The following is a 23926-nucleotide window of genomic DNA, read 5'->3' on the forward strand; positions in this document are numbered from 1 at the left end:
TTTAAAAAGTCCTTTGATATGGTCTCCCATGATGCTCTTATAAAAAAAACAAAAACAAACAAACAAAAACAAGGAACAATGGCCATAAACTGTTAAAGGATGACTTCAGGTTGGATGTAAGGAAGAACTTTACAGTAACAGTGACAAGAATCTGGAATAGGCTTCCCAAGGAGGTGGTACAGTCCCCAACCTTGGAAGTCTTCAAGAGGAGACTGGGCCAACACCGTGCTGGGATCATTTGATGTCAGCAGTATTCCTGCCCAGAGCAGGGGTGTTGGACATGATCTTTCGAGGTCCCTTCCAGCCCTTAATTTCTATGATAATTTAGTTAATTAATTTGAATCCAATATGAACTTCAAGAGAAAAGTAGCTTTTTCACTATCTGCAGTAGAAAACTGTAGAATCAATTCCACAGGCTAGATATCAGGAGGCGCTACTTCACTGTCAGGGCGGCTAGGATCCAGAACCAACTTCCAAGGGAAGTGGTGCTGGCTCCTACCCTGGGTGTCTTTAAGAGGAGGCTTGATGAACATCTCGCTGGGGTTGTTTGACCCCAGTAGTCTTTCCTGCCATGGCAGGGGGTCGGACTTGATGATCTGCTTAGGTCCCTTCCAACCCTACCATCTATGAAACAATGTAAATCAGTGATTCTCAAGCAGGGTGCTAAGGGATGCCATGCAAAATTAGCATTGTTAAATGTGCAAACATCTGTGTACAATTCACAAGATAAATGCAGAGATTCAAATAGGAACTCAAAGTGTTTAGTTCTGATGACAGTTTTAAATGAAGACATGGTTGTACATTTCATATAGTTGCTGCTCTATTTACTAAATAAAATAAGAAGCAGTGGGATCATAAGTAACCAATAGTCTTCAGAGAGCACAGTGGTAGGCAAGGCCAGTGTAACTGGCCAGGCAGCAGGGACAGCCTCCTAGGGCAACAAATTGAAGGGGGAGGCAAAAATGGTGTGCAGACACCTCACACATAGAATCACAGAAATTTAGGGTTGGAAGGGGACCTCAGGAGATCTAGTCCTCCTGCTCAGAGCAGGACCATCCCCAACTACATCATCCCAGCTAAAGCTTTATCTAGCCAAGGATGGAGATTCTACCACCTTCCTGGGTAACCTGTTCCAGTGTTTTAGTACCCTCCTAGTGAGAATTTTTTTCCTAATACCTAAACTAAACTTCCCTTGCTGCAACTTGAGACCATTCTGTCATCTGCCACCACTGAGAACATCCTCAGTAGAGACTACCTCAGGAGTCTCTGACAAAGGGAACAGTGCAGCTCTGGCACTGCCAAACTGCTGCTCTGGGCCTCTGTGTGGCATACTCTCACCAAGTTCCAGGTACATTACAAGAGAGAGCAGCAAAGTTGTTTCCTATGATGGCAAAATCCTTGCACTGCTCCCAATTGTAGGTTCTTAATCTCTTTATCCAAATGTTCTATAGCACCTCTCTTGCATCAGCAGATGCATTGTTTCTTTGTAGACATCTCTTGCTACATAGGTGTTTAACTGTATGCATGGCAACTTTCTGGAGATTTTTTTGTGTTTATTTTTTAGGTTAACCTCACAGAACTGAAAGCCTTCCCCAATCCACCGATTGCAGTAACCAATGTTACTGCTGCAGTGATGGTGTTACTGGCTTCTAAAGGCAAAGTGCCCAAAGACCGAAGTTGGAAAGCTGCAAAAGTCTTCATGGGAAAGGTACTGACCTGTAGGAAGAAGAGACAGGAAATAAAGTAGTTAATTAGATATGAGAGCCAAAGGAAGTTTATTTCAAATATAATATCAACAAAAACAGATAAATCATTTCTCCATGTGACTTCCTTGGTAAACTCAAGTCAATATGTGCATCAGTTGTGGGCTATTAACAATTTCAAAAAATATAGAAACAGTCAAGGAGAGGAAGACTTGTATCATTTTGTCTCATATCAGACATTCCCCAAATGAATCCTGAAAAGAGACACAAAGATGTTTTGAATTGTTATGTAAAAATAAATTATGCTTTAGGTTTTTCTTTGTCCCTTTGGCAGATTTTCCATTCAATTTTACACCCAAAGCAGTAAAACATATGCAATGCAGTTTTTGATTTCATGCAGTTAAGTCGATAAAACAAGAGATAACTTGTGATCCTTGAATGTTCCCTGCAAGGGATTTGCTAAAATAGGTCTCCTATTTTTGCAGGTCGATGACTTCTTACAAGCTTTAATTAAGTATGATAAAGAACATATACCTGAAAATTGTTTGAAAGTGGTCAAGGAACTTTACCTGAAAGATCCTGAATTCAACCCAAACTTGGTTCACACTAAGTCCTTTGCAGCAGCTGGTCTCTGTGCCTGGGTTATCAACATAGTAAAATTCTATGAGGTACCGTTTACCAATATATTTTGTTGCTTACCAGAACAACAGCCAGATTCTTATCAGAGCAGCTTATGATTCTTGAAGACATGAGCTCCTTTCTTTAGTGGAAATATAATGCTAAAGGCAGGCAAAGATTGAAGGTGGAAATATTGTTGGTGTTGAAGTCTCAGGAGCTGTAGTACTAGCAAAAGTTGAAGCCAGCAGATTCCAACACTAATCTTGTCATAAAGAATGACCACAGGTTCAGTTTGGTGACAAAGATTCAGCCAGGTTTATTGTCTACAACCAAAGCCCTAACACATTTTAGCCTAATAAGTACATCAGACCAGGTGTTAATGCATTTGTGCCTATGGCAAGGTAGTTGGCACAACAACATGCAGGCTCTCCTAGGCTACTGTAAAGTTCCTATGCTTCCAACCTGCCTTTTATACAGTGATCAAATTACATATTACATTCCAGCTGTATCTTTGCTTTGTGGGCATCCTGTTCTGGGTACTCCTACCCTAGTCTTATCACACAGGTACTGGACCATCTTGTGCCTAGAACAACCATCCTTTCCACGTATCTCATGATAAGATTGAGCATCTTGTGCCATCATCCTGACCATGCTTGCACATTGCAACTTCTGTTTGTGTAAGGGGTTCATACATTGGTCAGGTTTGCTGGTCAAGCCTACTCCATTAATGCTCTAGCAAAGCCTTTATGTGAGTAGTATCTATATTTATATATATGTTGATTAGTGCTCCAGTGAAGCCCACATTCCCCTCCTTTTTGTCTTATAGAGGAGGATGTCTATCATCCTGGAAAAGCATAATGTACAGACAGAAGGCAACCCAGTGGGCTAGAAACAGTTTTGATTTATGCAGTGGTAATAAGCTATATATGATGATAATAGATAAGATACTGATAACATACTGATGCTGATAAATGATACTACTACAACCTAAATGTACATGAGTATATGTAACATGCATAAAGCCTCAAAGTTAGCAACCCAAGAAACCCAGAGGTTTTAGTGTTGCTGTTACATCAATTTCATCTTCATGCATTCCTGTAGCATTCCAATCACTGATTATTTCTACAGTTTCCCCTGGTTCATAGTCTTTCCAGAAGTACTCCCTGTACTGAGGCTCTTCTGGTATTAGAGCACTGAATTAATCTACAAGAACAGTGGGCCACATGGATTCTAGTTTCTTTTTTTAATGTTCCACGATGATTATATCTCCAGAGTAATACCACCATTGTTCTCTGCAAGTTGTTTCCACTAAAATTCCAGTTCTGGGCCAGCTGTCCAATGTGAAATCCATAACAGCCACCTTTGCAAATATATTAGTTTCCCTGGTTTTGGCATAGCTGATACCTTCAGAAAAAGAGGAAAAACTTCATCTATACATATAATTCAACCGAGTAATAATTAATGAGGGATAAATTTAAGAGGACCCTCCAATAACTAGATTCTAGACATGGAGAATTAAAACAAATTATTTTCCATAACTATAATCTAATAATTGGGAGGTCATCTTAAATTCAGGGTCATCTTAGATTTGAATAAATACAGTGTATGTATATGGCTATAGTTATACATTTAATATAAGGTTTTGATGTTTCATAACTGTATGAGAAGTTGTGAGGTAAAATAAATACGACCTGCTGGTTCATCGCACAGTTTAGAAGCTCTTACATGACCAATTTCAGTAGTGAGTTTAGAGCCTAACTTGTGTCTCAATAAAACTGCCTTGTTTGTATTTCTGAAGGTTTTTTGTGAAGTGGAGCCAAAACGTCATGCATTAGCTCAGGCAAATGCTGATCTAGCAGCAGCCACTGAAAAGCTGGAAGCAATCCGGAAAAAGCTTATTGTAAGTATTACAAGAATGATGTGATGATAGTCCTCTTCTCATACCTTGAGCTGTTTTAGTGGGCTGCAACCATCTCTATGGCAAAGCACAGAATCTGGCCAGAAAGATGATTTTATTTCTTCCCAGCTCTGCAATGGCATGCAGGCTTTATTTTAACACCAAAGAGATGGTAGTAAGCATTATACTGCTTTTGCTATAAGCCTATTGAAAGGCCTTCTGCATTTTCAGCTATAGTGTGTTAGGCAGTTAATGAGAAGTGATAGAATTTCTTCAGAGCCATTCAGGCACAGGATAAGGAATAGACTTAATAAACAAATATGACAATCAGTATAAATAACTGACTGCAATTTGTGCCAGCTATATATCTTCAGAGTCTGTAGTTTGTATAGGTATTGACCTGTTGGACTGTAGGAATAACTTCCAGAAAGGAGTTGGTAAGTTCAAGCCTATCTGTGTTTATGCTTGGTAACAATTACACCATAAAAATTATATTAGCTATTCTCTAAATCTTTGAAGAAAAGAAAAACACCCAAGAAACTTGGAGATGGAAACCATAAACTCATCTTTTTTCAGCCCTGCCTGTCTTTTGAGTTAATGGTTCTACCAAAGAGTGTATACATAAAATATTAATTGAAAAGCATTGTTTACTATCACTTATTTATTTTTTGGACTAGTGCACTACTCACAGTATGTTAGGCAATCTTTGAACATCAATGAAAATGCTCAAAACAGGAAGCATCCTCATCACAATTGGCTAAAATGGGTTAATTAGTTAGAGTTAAAGTATTAGTGGAGTCATTTGCTTATTTAGTGCTAGCACTAAATGTTCATGTTCAACTTCAATTTCCGCAAAAGCTTGAGCTTAAGTTTCTAATTCAAGTTACTACCCAAATAACTTTGTCCTTCTTACTCTTTTAAACTGAGACCCACCATAAAGACTTCATAACCTAAGATGACAAACAACATACAAAGGATGCACAGACTGCATGTAACACAAAATATGGGGATTTTTTGTTTGTTTTTTTGAGGTGTTCCTAGGTACTTTAAGTCAAATTCCTTGTTAATGTAACTCTTCTGATGTCACTGCATTATGACATTGGATAATTTGTCTCTTAATTTAAAATATTTGCTATTTTATTTAGGCTTAGTCTTTCATTCTATCAATATATTGCCCAGCTTTCCTCATTCTGAGGCATAGTTATACTTTGAAAAGTTACCTCAGGGAAATAACACTGTGGCAGGGTGCCTCTCCAGGGGTGGCCGGCCAGCCTCTGGAGTCCCTGCTGCCCTCACTTTGTGGGTTGTCACCCTTTCTAGTCACCCACTGTACCTTGATGTTGATAATTTGTATTGAGGGAGGCTTCCCCCAGGCCTGCTAAACTGTTCTCCCAAGTAGCCACCAGGTGCATATGGTCTCTGCCTTATGGGCAAATTGCATAGCTCCGTTCCTTCCCTACACCATGCTCCATGCCTCACAGATGGCATTCTCATTGATGTTTTCTTTCACTTAAGTTCCCTTCTAGGGTTCCTGGACCCTTGTTGGTCCCACACTCTCAGCAGGCTCTGGACCCCTCCCTGGGTCTCAAGGAACCTCCTCCCCACTTAGTTCCTCCCCAGCCTCCAGACTGCTTCAGCTGTCTTCTCTGTGGTGGTGCTCCAGAGTTGCAGTCTTCCTGCTGAGGTGGTGTTCTCTCAGCAGGCTCCAGATGTTACTGCCAACTTCTCTGAGGCCCTAGTCTTATACCTGCCGGCTCCCCAGGTCAGCTGACCTCCCCCCTCCCCCCAGCTAGCCCTGGCTCACATCTGCCAGCAGCTTTGCAGGCTGCCTGGCATCTTAAAGTGGCAGGCACCCCAAGTGCCCTGCCACAAGCACCTATTTATTTTCATGTCTACTGTTGTAATTATTCAGAATCCCATATGCTTGTTTTCTCAGCCAAAGTCAGATCCCACCCCCTACCTCCCACCAGACATGTTTTTTTTACCCTCAGCCCTGAAGGATCAGCACAGCTATGAGAAAGCAAGCTGGATGCAAAGATATGTCTTAGGATGGAATACAGGCCTTCTGTTGGGGCACTGCTACTCCAATAGAAGCACTGAGATGTACCTGTGGAACTCCACATCTGTCTGGGTAAAATTTAGCCTGCAGAATCCTTAGTACTGAAAAAAAAAATCAAAAAGAAAAAGAGCCCATCTTAACATTGTCATTCTAGTGTTAATTTGCAGGACTGTCAAATAGGGGTGAAGTGCTACTGAGGAAATGTAATGATCCAGAAGTAACTGAGAGGTCACAAATGTGGGACCTCACATGGTCAGCTTTTATTCACTTTTCAGAAAAGAATGCTTGCCTCATTGGTCTACACTTGATATTAGCTCAGAGGATTTCTCTGATGCTTCTTACAGTTCATTCAGATCCAGTGTGACTTCATTTCTGCCCTACTAAATGCAGGCACCTTCCCCTTTTTGCGGATTTCTCTCAAGTGTTCATTTTGCGCTGGTTCTGCTAAGTTCCCTTTAAAGGTGTCCTATACCATGCACTGAGTTACAGTTCTTACAGCTATCTGTCTCTTGTATATGGCTTTTTTTACCTTCATATTTAATATTAATATGTTTCTCAACCATCATGTCAAATACACAATAGATCTTCAGACAAATTTTCTTGTACAAAGAGGATGGATCTAGTGGGGGGCTGTGGTGGTGTGGGTGCAAAGGTGCACAGTTGTTAGTCCAGAGGTCACAAGTTCAAGGCCAAAGCAGAAGCACCAATCATGGTCTGCTAAATACTTTAATACAAGAAGAAAGGAAGGAGTGACATGATGAGTTAACTGCCTTTCACTCCTAATGCCATATAAATTATATTTTAAAATGACAAATTAAGTCTGTCATGTGCATACAATTTCATAATTAATATTATTGTATTAATGTTTTTAAATGTCAGAGCTATACCAAATGTTACATATGCTACATATTGTTAATATTTATTGCATTTTAAAATCAATTAAGCTTACTAAAGGAAGTGGTTTCTCTGTAAAACTAAGTACACTGAACTTTTCTCACATATTAAATCTTTAGTGCATACATGTACACATTGTCATCATTGCACTATCATTGCCAGAGTGCTCCTTTCTGCAAGTTTTTCCTTTCAGTGAATATCCTCATTGTCTTCACTACAATACTCATGCTGCTTACTTTGTTGTAAATGTGTGAAGGAGCATGCCCATGTTAAGTGCCTGTGAGAAAATACAGCAGACAAATTGATGGGTTTTTCTAAATAAAACTAATTCATAAATATTTGATGTAGCAGCATTTAACAACCTCTCTTTAGAGACTTTGCTATTACTTCACTGCTGTTGAATATGTACCATACTATGAGTGCAATGATAATATTGCATACTAAAAATCTTGTCACAGATGTACATACACACACAGGGTTCTTAGGATTCCACCAAGTTCATACTGGGGAGAGGCAGGGAGAGACCTTGTTGTTTTTATAATGTATCACTAAAGTGACATAATGCATGTATAGACCACTTTGTAGAAACACTGTAAAAATACAAGAGGATATAATCCAGCAATGCTGAGCTATGCTGCCATCAGATTGCATAATATTGTTCCATGGCACTACAAATATTAATGTATAATTTGTTCAATACTGTTGAAGAATAAGTGTGCTTTTGGATGAAAGGCTTTAGGTAAGTTCAGTGTTATTAGAGTTATGAACTTACAAATAATTTATTGAGAGGTTAAATAGGACAGCGCTTTATCACATAGCAACTACTCAGCAGTAACTGCCTATATCCATGCTCTAACACAGCACTAAGAAGCAGCAAAACTGTTAAAGATTACTTGTCTTTCAGGTGTTAGGGCTAAGTAGCCATGTATTAGGTCTGCTTAACCCCAGGATATGAGTATGCACTCGGGCAGTTCCTATGGAACACCTGATGTGCATAATGCCCTGATCCCCTTTACCTCACAGTAGAACTTGCATCTCACAGGGTGCATATACACTTGCAGTTCATGCAAAACAATAAACTCCAGAGCAGTTTGAGCCAGAGTGAACTGTTCCCAGGCACAGTGTTTACATGTGTGTATGGGACAGCAGCAATTTGAGCTGAGGTGGAGCAGGCCACTGGTGTGCTGGATTGACCAGGCACAGTTTACATCTGCAGTCAACATCTACATATGTGTTGCAGCACAATGAATTACCCCGTGTAAGATACTACTGTCCCCAGAAGGTAAGTAAATGCAATGTTAGTTGAGCCAGTTTCAAAAGGAGGGCTGGAATGTGCTATGGACAAACAAAATGCATGTCTTCTTGGACCTGTCCTCAATTTTATTTCTTCTATATAAATTTTGGATGCATTCTTTTTCTACCCAAACATCCCTAGAAAGTGACAGCCCATGTAGCACTCTCTGTCCATCAGAGACTCCTCTCCAGCTGATGCCACCCACTCAACTATTTTTCTAGCTAATCCTGAGGACGTTAATGGTTTAGTGTCCCTTTGATCCAAGACTCAAGCCTTTTACCAGGAATTCTCTGATTGCTTGTTTGCAGTCCCCGTGGATTTGCATGTGCAAACAGCTGATCTTGGTCTTTAGCCTAAGACTTTTCTGCCAGAGAAATCATAGAACCTTGTTTTTTGTGAGCAATTCTTCCATTATCTCCAGGAGAGTCATTTCTGTTCTGAACCAGAAGATAACTCAACAGTTTCTGAAACTGCTGTGGGAGAGCAAAATGGCTTTAGCAGATTTGTTGAACAGTCATCTTAAAAAGTTGGGTTTTATTATATCTCTTCCTGCATCAAGAGTTTTGTTTACAAAAATGACATTTTTTCAGCTGGTTAGCATTTCAGTTTGTTAAGCATGACATGGTATATGTTCTGGGTTTTTGGTTATAGCCGTGTTGGTCTAAGGACATAGGCATGCAAGGTTCTTTGAGTAGATGTGATATCTTTTATTAGACCAACTGAGTAGTTGGGGGGGAAAAAGGTCTTAGCAAGCTTTTGGGTTTAGTCACCCTTCTTCAGGCATAGGGAGTCTCTGCCGCTCTGAGACTCCTAGGAGTGAGATAAGCTAAAGAAGACATTGGACTTACAATGCAATACAACCTGCCTGACATCTGATTCACCAGGTACCTGCCTGACTTGACCTCTTACTTTTTTTTCCCCCCCACCTTTTCTTCCTTCCCCTCCCCTACTTTTCCACCCTTTGTCTTCCTGTTTTCCAACTATTTCCTTTTTCATTGACGGTCTCTTTTTTTGCCCGGTTGTCACGGTGTGGGGCTTAGGAGCGGTCGTGATCCCTCTAGCACCCCCCTACCATGTCAATTAGGCAATCCAGCACCCTCTATCCTCGCCCACCATGTCTTTGCTGTTATATGGTTCAATTAAGGAGGCTGCCTTTTATCTCCTAATACACGGTATATGCTGAACTATCCCCTGTTCCGTATGGGGTGACTCGGTACACCCCAGCCCTAAGGGGTGTGCGTGCCTCCTACCTCCCCTTTAGCATGCCCCAAGCCTCGCTGCTTATCCGGACGTTGTCAGGTCCTTCTCTTCTCTGCCCCTCGCCTGGCGCCCCCTGGGCTTGTCACGCAACCGACGCCCCTCTACTCATTAGACCTATCGGGCTTACTAGTGGTGCTTTTACCCACTGGGGTCGGCAGCCTAAGCCTTTCCTGGTCCCTCTGGGTTCTTGTCAATAATAAAAGAAGTGTCCAATTAGGCTCAGGCGACCTAAGCCTTACCTGGCCTCTCTGGCCCTTTTGGGTCCTGTCAATAATGTGTGTCCAGTTAGGCTCAGGCAGCCAGAGCCTTACCTGGCCCCTATAGGTTCCTATTACTGCGGAAACCCTCCAGAACACCTTCTAGGCTGCACCCCTCCTGGGGTGACTGTCAATCATACATGCCCCTCTTGGGGTTGCTTCTTGCTACCCGTGCCCCGCCTGGGGCCTCTCTTCAACACGTGCCCGCTCCCATGGCTTCTCGGCACCTTCCCCAGGCTCTATATGGCCACAGATTTGCCCTCACTGGGCTAGTCACCTTTACAGCACCCACCCTAGGCTTTCACTCATGTGGCTCCCACACCTGGAGCCCAACACAAGTCCCTACAGGCTTCACTCTGGTGCTAGGACCCTCAGGCAGGGTCCTCTGCCCTGCTCAGGTCTCTCACTATCACCCATGCAGGGCTACCCCCTGTGCCACCTAGGCACTGAACAGCTGTGCCATCCCAGTTACCACTCGTTTGCCCACACAGGGCACTGGGAACCCCTACAGACTCACCCAGTCCTCCAGTGTTAGCAATATCAAACAGTGAACACAAAAGCCATGAACCAACCAGCTGCAACACAACAATAAACCTTCTGGCTATAACATAAGGTCCAGGTCCCACCTGGCTTTCCAGTAAAGCCTCCTGGTCAGAGTTCTCTCCACCCACGCCATGATGCAGCTGCTCACTCTAGCAATCTGCTCACCTCAGCTCAACTCCCCTGCAGAGCTCAAGCTCCTGCTCCTGCAGCTGCCAGAAGAGAACTGCTAGCTGGGCTTCAGCCTGGGCTGTTTATAAAGGCCTAGCCCTGCCCCCTTCTGGTCACCTGACCAGCATGGTGCGCCCAGCAACCATCACCTGAGCTACCCCCTGTGATTGGCAGCTGCCCTCATCCCTTCAGGAACAGGGCACCTGTGTTACCCTGTGACACTGGTATTATTACCATTGTAATGTTTCCCTTTGGCCTTTTTCCCCCCTGCTTGCTGCCCCCTCCCTTCCCTGCTTTACTTTTTTTTTTCTAATTTCTACCTGTGTATATTTTCGCTGACATCCTGTCACACTCATAGCTTCTTTCGTTCCTTGGAATCTCAGACCAGCAGAGACTCCCCATGCCTGAAGAAGGGTGACTGAACCCAAAAGCTTGCTAGGAACTTTTTTCCAACTACTCAGTTGGTCTAATAAAAGATATCACATCTACCCAAAGAACCTTGCCTGACATGGTGTGTTTGTCACTCAAGCATCTGACCCTACTGTCATCTTCCTTCTATGTTTGGTGTTTTTTAACCAGTGATAAATACTGTAGCCTTCTTTGCTTTCATATCCCATTTGTAAAATGGGGGTGATATTTCTTAGGCTCTTTATGCCATCAATTTAAATTTTAAATTCTTTGAAGTGGGACTGACCACTTAGCATCTGTTTGTAGAGACTATAGACATATGTGTTAATGGCCTCAATCAAGTTGGGGCCCCCAAGAACTACTCTAATAAACTTCAGTACTTAATCATATTGAAACAGAAGCACTATCCTTTTAAAACAAAATAACTTTGGGCTTTCTCCTTTCATTGCTGTCATTGTATGTCTTCTAAGGTACTCTGGGAACTATTATTATTACAAAATATGTAAATGTGCCAGGAACTGCATAGACCAGTAAGAAGTCTCAATCCCTGTCCCAAAGAGCTTAAATCCTTCAGGACAGAAGATATACATATACCAAATATTATTACTGAAGTACAGAAAGATACCTGAGGTAACAAAATCTAAACCTGACTATTTGTGCAGGACCTGGATAGAAATCTATGCAGACACACGGCTTCATTTGAAAAAGCAATAGCTGAGAAAGTTCGATGTCAAGAAGATGTGAACCGAACCAGCAGAACTATTGAGCTAGCTAGCAGACTTGTCAAGGGACTCGAGGCAAGTAGGCTACTTCTTAATGCCGTTTCTACCATTAGTAATTACAGTATTCCAAATATTTGTTAAGTATACGAGTTATTTTTTTTAAATCTTTAGTAGAATGCATAAAATACCTATGTGAGAGAGAAACTTAGAATCAGTATAGTAAAAGAAAACCCCCTAAAACATGCAAGAAGTTTACATGTAATACAGCCAAAATCTGAGAATGTGATCGGTGATGCCATGCATTTAATTAAAATTACATGCCATTACCTTGCTTGTATTTGTATGGCCACTGGGGAATGACAAAGTCACCACATTTACACAATTGTGAACACATTGTGACAGCCTGGGCAGTCTCTGGCTAATAAGCAGAGAGACTGAATAATCTTCTAGGTCAGAAATGAGTCGCGTTATATCCACTCTCATTGCACCTAAATTTTAAATAAGTGGAATATGCCAATTAGATTGTTTTGTTTTGTTTTCTTTGCAAACCATTCATTTTAAAAACACAGGTGGTCACTGAGATTTTTTTGCAGGCAGGTGTAAACAGGTGTAAACAGATGCCCTGTCAATTTGCTAGTCAATTTCTAGAAAGCCACTCAAGTAAGTGGTGGTATATAATTAAGTTCCCCTCAGTTCACAGAGATAAAATTTTGACACACATCTTGACACAATATGTGAAATGTGTTACATCCCATATAGTAGATAATTTGATGCATCTTATATTCCTAAAATATTCCAGATCATTTTAAATAGATTTTTAAAAATACATTAAATTTTATTTGGATTCCCATAAAGTTTTGCTTTACTTAATCTCAAAGAACTCAACTGTCTTTTGACTAATGACTTCATTTCTACAAATCAATCCATAGAAGCCTGCAGTCAAATTAATTATGTTAGGTTGGACTACAGGAAAAGAGTTTTAACTTATTAAAGCTACCTAAAACAATTGAAATAGACCAGTTTTTTGTCATCTGCAACTAGTTAATTTCTCGTTGTTCATTTTAACTTCAGTGTTATTCAGAAACTTAAAGAATAACATTTAGTATTTGGCTTGTTCCAAACCAAAGTGTGCCATGTGTGTTGTTATGAGTTATTACCAGGGATCCTGATTTAAAAAAAAAAATTGCAAATTCTCTGATAAAACCACAAGTTCTCTGATATAAACCCCAGGATCTGCAATGAAATTGAAACACCATCCTATCTATCTATCTATATCTATATATCTATAGATACATATATCATGGTGTTTCTATATATATAGCTATATATTCTATAGATATATATAGGTATCAATTGCAAATAAAACATTGTGTTCAATTTTATAGCAATGTGGAAGCCTACCAGTACCTCAATAACAATAATAAAACAAATTTTAAAGACCTATAAAGGTTGGTATTTGATTTTGGGATTTTTATCATGGAAAATCAGAGCTCCCTCTACCCGCTTAGCTCACAGAACTCAGGTCCTGACCCCTGCAGCAATGCCCAAGCCCTGGCTGCTACCTGTGGGAGGCAGCAGATGCTGCAGCATAGCAAAGTGCGGAGCCCAGCTCCCCTTCCCCCACAGGCAGCATGGCTGGAGCGGAGCCCGCCAAGGGATGGGGACAGGCTGCCTGCTGCAGACTCTGGCGGGGTGAGGGGGGAATGGCTACACACACTCCTGGGGAGTAGGGAGACCCATCTGTGTGCAGGGCAGGGGCAGGCTGCCCACTGCAGGCTCAGGCTCCCCACCCTGCTGCCCTCTGCCAGGGCCTCCACAACCCAGTGGATGGGACCCAGCATGGCAGGCCAAGCAGGGCCAGGCAAGGAAGCTCCTTGCTGCTGCAGGCTCTGTGCTGCCCTGGCGATGCACCCCCTGCCCACTCCAGAAGAGCAAGGGGCACAACCCCACACTGCTGCCCCTGCTGCTGTTAGGCAGGGGACACCTTGCCAGGGCAACATGGGACTTGCAGCACGAGGGAGTTTCTCCACCCGGCCCCACTGTGCCCTGCCACGCTGAGTCACACCTGTTGGGCTGCAGGGGCCCTGGGGAGGGTGACAGGGTAGGGAGCCTGAGCTCACAGTGGGCAGCCCACCCCTGCCCCACACAGATCTGGGGGGCACAGGTCCCCCTGGCCCCCCCAGGAGTGTGTGCAGCAGCGGGAAGCCAGCCCTACCTCTCCCCTATTCCCTGGATGAGCCACCCAAGGCTCAGTCCCACTTCTCACCAGGGCTCTGCAGCTGTGCATGCCGGCCCTGGGTCCCAAGCCCCATGCATTGCTTAGCTGGGCAGCAGTTCCAGCCCCACCCCTGTCCATCTCACTCCCTCCCTCACTAGGGGCCTCAATCTCCCCACCCTCCCCCCCAGACTTACCTGCTTTCCAAGCTGCCTGGCAGCTATGTGCATATGGCACCCTCTGCCTGACCACCTTCCTTCCACTTCCTTGCAGGCTGGAACTCTGTGAGCCCACAGAAAGCAAAAGCGAAAAATCCGCATGTTTCATTGTTAAAATGAGAAATCCATGTTTTTCTCCATTTTTCCATGAGAAATGGAAAACCCGGATCCCTGGTTATTATCTACATAGGAGAGGTTTTGGTTGGACCCAGACAAAACTAAGACCACCGTAAGCTGGCAGAGTCTTACTATCTTGTGTAATCCCATCAAGTTCTGTTGGTCTATGCCCAGAGGTAGCAACGAAGTCTTGCTTTTAACAGTTTATATTGAATCCGGAAAGGGTTGTTTCTACAGGCTAAGGGTCATCTTTAGTAATGTTTTTATATAAGCTAAAGAAAAATATTTAAAAGGATTAATTGAGAATGTCAAGTCTTTTCCTCCAAGAATAAATTCTTTTTTACTAGAACAGGAGACAGTTAACTTCTGAAAAGCATCAAGACTGATGATTTTGTCTATATAGCATTGACCTGGAAGCTCAACCATTCAGACTAATAAATCAGGCAATTTATATTTAATCATTAACTAACTCCCGAGCTGAACAGCTGTTCAAAATTAGAAATGGGTCACCTCGGCCAGGATGACATTACAGGCAATCTATAATGCATTAGAATAAAATTATAGTGATTTTTAACTGTCTGGAAATTTATTACACTGCATGTTCCAACTCTTAAACCCTTGTTAGCCAATGTCACTAGTGATTTATGGTGGTTGGGTGGTATAGTAAAATTACTGAAGATTTAAATAGACGATCACTCTATGTTTAGTAAATCTTCAAATTTCAAAGCTATTTTGCAGAATGAGGTGGGTGCACTTTATTGTTTATGACTTACCAACTAGTGACAATAGGGAGAGATAATGGATAAATCAAAAGGCTTTCTTGTAAATTAATGGATTTATTGTCTGGTTGCCTTCAGTAAATGATTTAAGGAAGAATCTAATGAGTTCTGCAGAAAGTACTGCAAATCTAAAACACTTCAAATGAACAGTGCTAAATTTCAGAGGTAATTGTTAGTGATTTAAACAAAAACAGTCTCTATCCCACCATTTGTTGGCTGTCTTATACCTGAGACACAAACACTGTCACGCACATCAAGTTCTGCTTCATGAGTTTGCATGGTGACATTTCAAATGCATGTTCAACTAAGCATTTTGTTTTACATGAGAATATTTGAAGTGCCATTCACTGGGGACATAGCCACTTCACCTAAACACCGGTGGGGGGACCGCCAGCCCAGTAAAGGCCCTCTCTGACGTGACTGCAGTTGCCTCATCAATCAGTAGAGAGGAAAAGAAAAGTGGGGGAGAGGTAACTGCCTTGCCTGAACACCAGTGGGGGGACCGCCATCCCCCTCTCAGCAGCAGGGCACAAAACTTGGGTTTGGCCCTTGGGTGCAGCATGGTTCTGCCCTGGAAGTCTCTCTGACCGCCCTTTTGGAACCAAAGATAGGCATTTAGGGTCCTGAAAACCATGTTCCTGAAAATCTCTGTGAACATTTTTGAGTTCAAGTAGGGTTTTATGAATGTGGCACCTGGCCCCACCACCGGGCTGAGGCACCAAAAGTGTCTGCCCACCTGGATCAAATGGTCGGGCAACACGCTCACAATGACCCCTTACAGACTTCCGGGCCACGCCAGGGAGCCCATGTCAACCGCTTGCAACACAGGAGAGCAAAATTTTTCTAAGACCCACAGCAGACACAAGGTCAACCAGTTCTCCCACAGGCTCCTGGAACTGCCTCCCAACCTGGCACTCCGGATCGGTCCCCTTCCGGACCTCCAGGTTGACATGGCCTCGTGGAGGGCTGCCCAGTCCCCTGCTGCTCCGGCCCAGGCCAGCCGCCACCTGGAGGGGTCGCTGGGCGCCAACCCCGGGGCCCCACGTACCTGCTGGGACCCTTCAAGATGGCCTCGGCCTGGCCGGCACTCAGGCAGGTCACCAGGGTGAAGCCAGAATTGTGGCCAAGCCCCTGGAACTGTCACCCAGCTTGGTCCACCGGATTGGTCCCCTTCCAGACCTCCGGGTTGACACGGCCTCATGTAGGGCTGCCCTGGCCCCGGCTGCCCCGGCCTGGGTCAGGCGCCACCTGGAGGCATCACTGGGCACCATAAGTCCAGCTAGCCTGGTGTCCTGTCTCTCATACTTGCAGAGCATGAATGCTGAGGAAGAGGGTAAAGATGGGTATATCCAGAGTCTTCCACCGCTTGCTCGTCTCCCATTGCATCATTTAGAGGTTTAGCAAATTCTGATTCAGAGACTGTACTCAGAGACTGCCACATTCAACGCTGATGGATCTTGCCTCCAGGAATTTGCCCAATCCTCTTTTGAACTGGGTTAAGCTACCAGCTCCACAACATCTTATGGCAATGAGTTCCACAGGTTAATTTCATGCAGCATGAAAAACAACGTTCTCTTATTTTAGATAAAAATACTTAGAATCTTTTTCTGGATAATTTGGATTTACATATTTAAAGCAGAAATGATTAGAAATGGAAAATCTGACTTTTATCTTTGTGGAACTCATGTTCTACATAATGTCAAATTTTAACAATTGAAGTGAGCATTTCTGATCTGTTGCCACTAAATTGAAAATACTTCGTAAACAACCAATGTTCAGTTAACATATTTTTCTAGTTATAAGTGTCCCTGTATGTTTCAGGTTTTCAGGTTCAATTTGACAAAAAACAACATTTCCCCCAAATATAAATTGATATTTCTGTGATGGTTAACTAAAAATTGGGCACTGTGGTGTGACTGAGAGTCCAGTCATAGGTCAGCCCTTTGTAATTTGCTGTAGATATCAGGAAATCCAGACTGTACAAGAATACATGCATAAAATGGACCAAAAGTGCCCTGACACCATCCCTTTGCTCTTTCAGCCCCAAGACTATCATCTGAGTACTTGCATCTGTTACCTTTTACGGGACCGCTGTGCCATAAAGAAAGAGTCAGTCTCTTAATAGCCTTGCTTTAAACCCATTGGTATTTTTTATGTTAACTTTTCTGCCAACTTCAAGTTTAAAGCTATGATTAATATGTTTGTTTATGACATTTTATAATTGTGGTTTGCAGTCTGAAAACATTCGTTGGAGCCAGTCTATTAAACACTTGGAAGCACAAGAAAAGACATTATGTGGTGACGTCCTGTTAACAGCAGCATTTGTGTCTTATGTTGGATCCTTTATGAAACAGTATCGTCAAGAACTGGTAGAGCATCTGTGGATCCCTTTCCTTAGATCACAGGAGGTAAAACACCTTGTAGGAAATGGCAGTGCATGCTTGAAGCTTAAAACCCCCCAATTGAAGACTTAAGAGTACAGTTCTGTGCTTAAGTAACTAAAACAACTTTGCAGAGTTGGCATACGAGACACATACACCTTTCAGCAAAAACGTTTTTCTCAGATTGTAGGTACTGATTTTTTTGTTGTTTATTTGTTTTTCTACTTGGGATATGCACACTTGAGTGAGTTCCTTTTCCTTTCCTACATCATCTGTCGTAGGCCAAATTACCTATGTAATAGCAGCTATTACTGATTGTGATGTGTAAAGATAAACTCTGCTTAACTTTCAGTTCCTAGAAGAGTCTGTAAGGATGGCAGCTAGAGGCATTTTACTTGTAAAATGAATATTTGATAGGAGTCTTTGATATAATATACATAGAGCCTTAAAATACATCTCCCGGCACCCAGCAGTTCATAAAACATTGCCATAAATTGATCTCTCTTGCTTACTGAGTTTGTCACACAACTTTTTAAAGGAGCAAGATGCAACATGCAAGCATCTGAACCCCTGGATGGCCTTCTTGTCTATATCACTTTAATCTTAAAAGCCCTGTATCGCTCTACCTATGTCTATTTTTACTCCCCTGCAAAGCTTTGTGTTGATTCCATCCCCTCCACTCTGTGAATGCTGCCTAACTTTGTCTGTCTACTTTGCTTTGTGGCCCAAATCACTGTAATAACTTGGCACCTCAAACTTCTTAAAGCATTTTACCTTGCATCTTCCAAGGAAAGAAGGGAAGTGGTATCCCTATTTTTAAAATGGATAACTAAGGCATAGAGTAGATTAACTGGTGCCGAGCAAACATTGGAGGTATATGACTAAGCTGTCCTGGTTTCCTGCACCCATGGGTCCAGTGTTCTAGCCACTGGGATGTCCTCCTACCCTCATAAGAACATAAAAACTGTCATTTACTGGATCAGACTCTAGGTCCATCTTGCCCAGTATCCATGGGTATGTATCTGGTGCACTTCACAGATGTCTTGTCTCTTCTGTGAGCAGAGGAAGATCTTGGCACACAGCTGCCTAGAGTGCATCAGGCTATAGCCCCTTCACTGCTTCCTCCAGAACCTCTCACTGAGGTTCTGGCTGCATTATTCCCCTCACCTTTTTGTTTATACACTCCCCATCCACTTATTTCACTGTACCTGGGTGGGGCAGTCCCCAGTAACTGCACGGCCACTTCCCTATGCCTGGTCTGATCCTGTTGCCAAGCATAGTTTCACTGAGCAGTATCCATGGACTCCTTGAACTCATTCAAAGGCCTATGGACACTGTCTGATGTGCTTTGCTCAGTGTTCCCTCCCTTTGCTCCCCTTGGTGAATTCGTTTTAAATCTACACCCTCAATCCCTTCCCTTTTTATATTTTGTTTTGTCCCAAGGAATCATTTGCTTACTCAGCGGTCTTCCTTCTAAGGGAGGCTTACAGTGTTTCTTAGTCGTCCTTAGCCCACAGTCCCTTAAACAACAAATAGGCCTGTGTCACATAGTGGCAGAGAGTGGATGATGAAAAGGAAAGTGAACAGGGTATGACCAGAGGTTTTTCTACTGTTCATCTTTTAGATTTGTGATCACTACTGTGTATGATCTCCCAGTCTCTGCTGAAAGACCTGATCTGTCCACATTGAAGTGCCTCTTAAAAACCTACTTCCACTTTGCTATCTATATTTGTATAAAAACTGTATAAATTATCTATTTTATTTCCTTTCTTCAGACATCTTTGTACTTACTTGTCTTTAGATAACATTTCCATGAAGCTACAAACATCTTTAGCTCATTGGAAGGCCCTTAGAATCTGGTGACCATTACCATGAAAAATCATCATCTTCAGAGTACAGTTTTTTAATAGATGCTTTCACTGAAAGGCAGCTGGCAAAATTGCTTGTTTCAGTTTTGACAATTCTCCCAGTGTGAGAGAGAGATATGATTAATAAATTCTGTTTTAAAAATATAGTGAGGTCCTTGCTAAATGCTCTTCTTTCTAAAGGCCAATAGTGAAGGTAGTGCACTCTCTTAGTTTTGTACAGGTATGGGAACAAAAGATACAATTGTGCATTAAAATGCATACCTTCCTTTGTCACAGAACACTAACACCACCACAAAGTTGTATCAGCTATGCAGACCTATTTATTTCAGCTCTCTAACTTAAAGAGACTGCTTGTTTTATGGCCTATCAGTAAAAGAATGTTATTCTTAGTCGTCCTAAGTGTTTAAATAAATGCGTTTATCTGCTATCTGTCTATATACACTCATAGGTATGTCTGCTGTATGCAGGGAAGTGTACACATACCGATGTGTTTGTATTTTGAGTGCATTGGTTACGTGGTAGTTTACATTGTGAAGTTGGCAGCTATGTGATTAGAATCATGATTTAGGCCATTTTAAACAAATACATCCTTTGTTACAAAACAGAAACAGTTTTGTCTAACAACAAAATTGTTGCCACAGTAACTAAACTGGAGATATGGTGCCTTCCATCTTGGTGTTAATTTTGTACAAATTTGACTCACCTAAAATAGATGCAGTTATTTCTTGAGTAAATAACTACCAAAATGACATGCTTCTTGATCTGACTCTATGCTTTTAAAAAGAAACTAAAGTATTAATTCAACACCTAGATATTGTATATATGGTAGGGAGGAATAGTATGCTAAAAATCACAATGCGAAGACAACTTTGGAGTGGTTAGGGAATTAGAAGGCTTAGATCAATGGTTTTCAGACTGTTCTGTGGAGCACTGGGGTTCCACAGAAGGTCATCAGGGGGTCATCAGAGATTGGGGGTAATGGAAAGGCGGGCCAGGGAGCTCCATGCCAACTCACATGGTCCATGGAGCCAGTGGAAGGGGTTCTATGGCAGAAGAAGTGATATGAAAGAATTCAGTGATTTGGGTAAGTTTGAAAACCACTGGCTTATAGGATTGATAATGCGGAGTAGTTCTCATCTAACTTAGAGTTTTGACATTCAGATCAGGCTGGTATTCACCAAAAATAAAAACCTGAGATAAAATTGTAAGTTGATGGAATCAGTAGGAATTTCACATTTTTTCACCAGCCATAGAGTATACTGCCTATTTGGAGGTTTCCTTAAAATACTTGGAATTTTTTAATTTAATTGTTCTTCCTATCCTTTTTTTGTCTCTCACTGCATCTATAGCACCACTGCACACACCTTCACTAAGTACTGTTTTGAGATTTCTGATTTTATTAAAACACACAATGGCAGAATAACAGTTAGAGAAAGTGTGACTACTTGCTGGTGCTTTGACTTAAATGAAGTGCACTGGAAACCACAATCCAATTTACAGTGAAGAAGTGTCCATATAACAAAAGAACATTGTTATGCTTGATTTGTTACCTAGTTGGCTGCCTCTGCAGAGAACAGATATATATGGGGAATCTTATGTAGTAGATGAGCTCTTAAGAAAGCTGGTGTGAGAATCCTGTTATGCAGCTACCTATGTTGCACATAATCTGTAAAGAAACAGTAAACTTTTTTCTCTAGAAAATCTTTATTCTCTGCCCATTATGTACTATTCATGATCACTATATCTGTACCAATATAATCTGCTCTAAAGGTTAACACTATATATGCATCAGTTTGTGATATACAACATGTACTTTCTTTTAACAAAATCATAGTTTTTGAAGTTGGTTTCTTAAAAGACTATTCCATTTACACTAGTCCCATGAAATAGTGTTTGTCTTCTACACATTACATATTCTGATGCTTCTGTTGACATCTGATAGTCTACAGGGCCTTGCCTTCGTTTCCATACAATATACATCTGTTTCTAGTGACCCTTGTTATCTTGTGCCTCACACAGAGTCTCATCTCACTATTTTGTAACCTTGCTAGATCATTATATTCCACTCTGATTCAAAGGTTCCTATTCCAATAACTGAAGGCCTGGACCTGATTGCCATGTTGACTGATGATGCTACAATTGCAGCATGGAATAACGAAGGCCTACCTGGTGATAGAATGTCAGCAGAAAATGCTGCTATTCTAACGAACTGTGAGCGCTGGCCTCTGATCATAGATCCGCAGCAACAAGGAATTAAATGGATAAAGAATAAATATGGAACTGACCTTAAAGTCATACATCTAGGACAGAAAGGGTATGTGTAGACTGAAGAATTTGCTTTCCCATTTCACTGTTTTAAAGTTTATTCTAATTTTTACCAGGGCTTTGGTTTATTGTGATGTATTCTCTTTTAAATATGAAGCATTACATTACTGCTGCCTATTTTTCCATAGTATCATTTTCCACTTAAAAAGCTCTACTTTTTCTGCTGTGTTGTTTTCAAGTTAGAGAAAAAATATAGATTGATATGCATTCCGCAAGATAGTAAAATCAGTTTTTCCAAAACTAAGATCCTGACATACTGGCTTTTGTTCAGATTCCTGATTACAGTACAACTTAGCCAATAGGATGGCGACATATATGTAGCCATTGCAGAGTGAGAGATTCAGTCTAATGTTTTCACAAATGACTTTAGCCAATATTAGGTATTCTCCTGGTTATCAAAGATGTTTTGAATTCTAATAGTGAAGTTTAAATTGCATTTAAATGGGTATCACTCCTTTGGAATGGATCAGATTTATCCCTTCTCAAGATGATTCTGATTTATGGAGAGGGTTGTAGTAGGTTTTCAGCTGAATGTTATTTTTCATGCTACCATGTGGCTCTCTAATAACTTTATAAACCTTTGAAGACTGTTATCATCAAAGAGACTATTATCATCAAAGAGACTTCGTTTTATTGATATCCAGGAACAGCAGGCATTTGCATAGCCTAGAACAGCATGTGGTCTCAATAATACCACTTTTTAAAACCTCTGAATCACTGAGGAGCTTTTCAGCTCGCTGTCTGCTTTTCAGCATTTTTCTCTTCCTCCTTGGGTGCGTCTACAAGTGCCATTAATGCGAAGCAATAAACCGCAGAGGTGATTGATCTGCAGTTTATTGCTCACGGGAAGCTCCTGGGCATGCCATTTACACACTTAGGACCACAGCACATTGAGCTGAGTGGCAGCAGCCCCAGCTGGCAGGGAGTCTGAGTGGGTCAGCCTGTCAGCCCGGGACTGCTCCAACTGGGCTCAGTATGCTGCAGACAGGCTGGCTGGGGCACGAGCGTGCTTCAGCAGACAGCCCCCACACTGAAGCATCCTCATGCCCCAGCCAGCTGGGTCAGCTTCTACATGTGTGTTGCTGCGTATGAAAATACTCTGCAGCAGGGTAGAGCTTGTATTAGTTTTGTGCACCCTAACAGGTGCACACATGTAGATGTTTAGACATTTAATGGGCAGTTAATTAGTCAAATGCACAGTAAACATCTCACATAGACACGCCTCTTGACTTCTTTTACTTGACTATTATATGACCTGCTGCCTGTGATTTCTAGGGTCTGGACTCAGGGAGGTCTCTTCCAGACCTGAGTTCCTCTGTGTCAGTCTCTTTGCCATATCTACCTTGCAGTCACATTGGCTGCTTACAGACATCGGGGAAAAAAACCAGTGCTTTAAGCTTGGTGCACCCCCACAGCAAGCACAGAGCACATCCAGACAAAGCATCGCATTAGCTGGACTCACTATGTATCTAAGAAATTCTCTTATTTCTAACTATTTATAAAATCTCATTAGGATAGGATTTTTAAAAGAGACAAAGACAGACTTGTATTTTCAGTTAGTATTTCTTTTCCTAACAGAAGAACCTTGGCTGCTTGCAGACATTAAAAAAAGCCAACACGCCCACAATGGTGCTTTAAACTCAGTGCACCTCTGTGCCAAGCCCAGCACATGCCCAGAACAGGCAACCTGTTACTTCAACCCAGTTTGCCCAAAATCTGTATAGATCAGGCACTTCAGTGGGGCTTTTTGACACTTGTATCAAAAGCTGACACTGGGGAGCCAGGTTAAACTAATGCTGCTTCTTCCAGTAAAGTGCTGTTGTATTTTTTTTCCATGTCTGTCAGTGCCTAATATGCCTCTTTATACTTGGCTTTGAAGACCTAGCCCACTATGTGTTACCCTCGCTATGGATTACAGTTCTTCCAGGACCCTGTATGAGTTCTAATACCACTTTCAAGGCAGCATGACATTTATAAATAATGGACCCAGGAAGGCATGCTAAAATCTCCTAACATTTATTTTGCGGCATTCCATCCTACACTTGTTTATAATGTTTATATAAAGACTTGGAAACTCCTTCAGGCAGAGACCTGGTCTTCTTATTTCATTAAAAAAATTAGAATGCCTTTTTATATGAGTAGAAAATAAAGCACAGAAGTAGACTATTACTCAAAACCACTAAAATATTAACTATTAGGA

At 41.8% G+C, this 23926-nt stretch overlaps 1 protein-coding gene across 1 annotated transcript in view; it reads left to right on the forward strand.

Moving 5' to 3' along the window:
* DNAH11 (dynein axonemal heavy chain 11) overlaps positions 1–23926 on the forward strand; it is a 270897-nt gene that overhangs the window by 190555 nt on the left and 56416 nt on the right. Inside the window, exons 59-64 of the mRNA XM_019534456.1 lie at positions 1565–1708; positions 2189–2371; positions 4120–4221; positions 11764–11898; positions 17387–17560; positions 21480–21715. Of these exons, the coding sequence (XP_019390001.1) occupies positions 1565–1708; positions 2189–2371; positions 4120–4221; positions 11764–11898; positions 17387–17560; positions 21480–21715 (974 nt within the window). The remainder of the gene's footprint in view (positions 1–1564; positions 1709–2188; positions 2372–4119; positions 4222–11763; positions 11899–17386; positions 17561–21479; positions 21716–23926) is intronic.

The sequence above is a fragment of the Crocodylus porosus genome, unplaced genomic scaffold, assembly GCF_001723895.1.
Source record: "Crocodylus porosus isolate Cpor-Errol unplaced genomic scaffold, CroPor_comp1, whole genome shotgun sequence".
Classification (NCBI taxonomy): Eukaryota; Metazoa; Chordata; order Crocodylia; family Crocodylidae; genus Crocodylus; species Crocodylus porosus.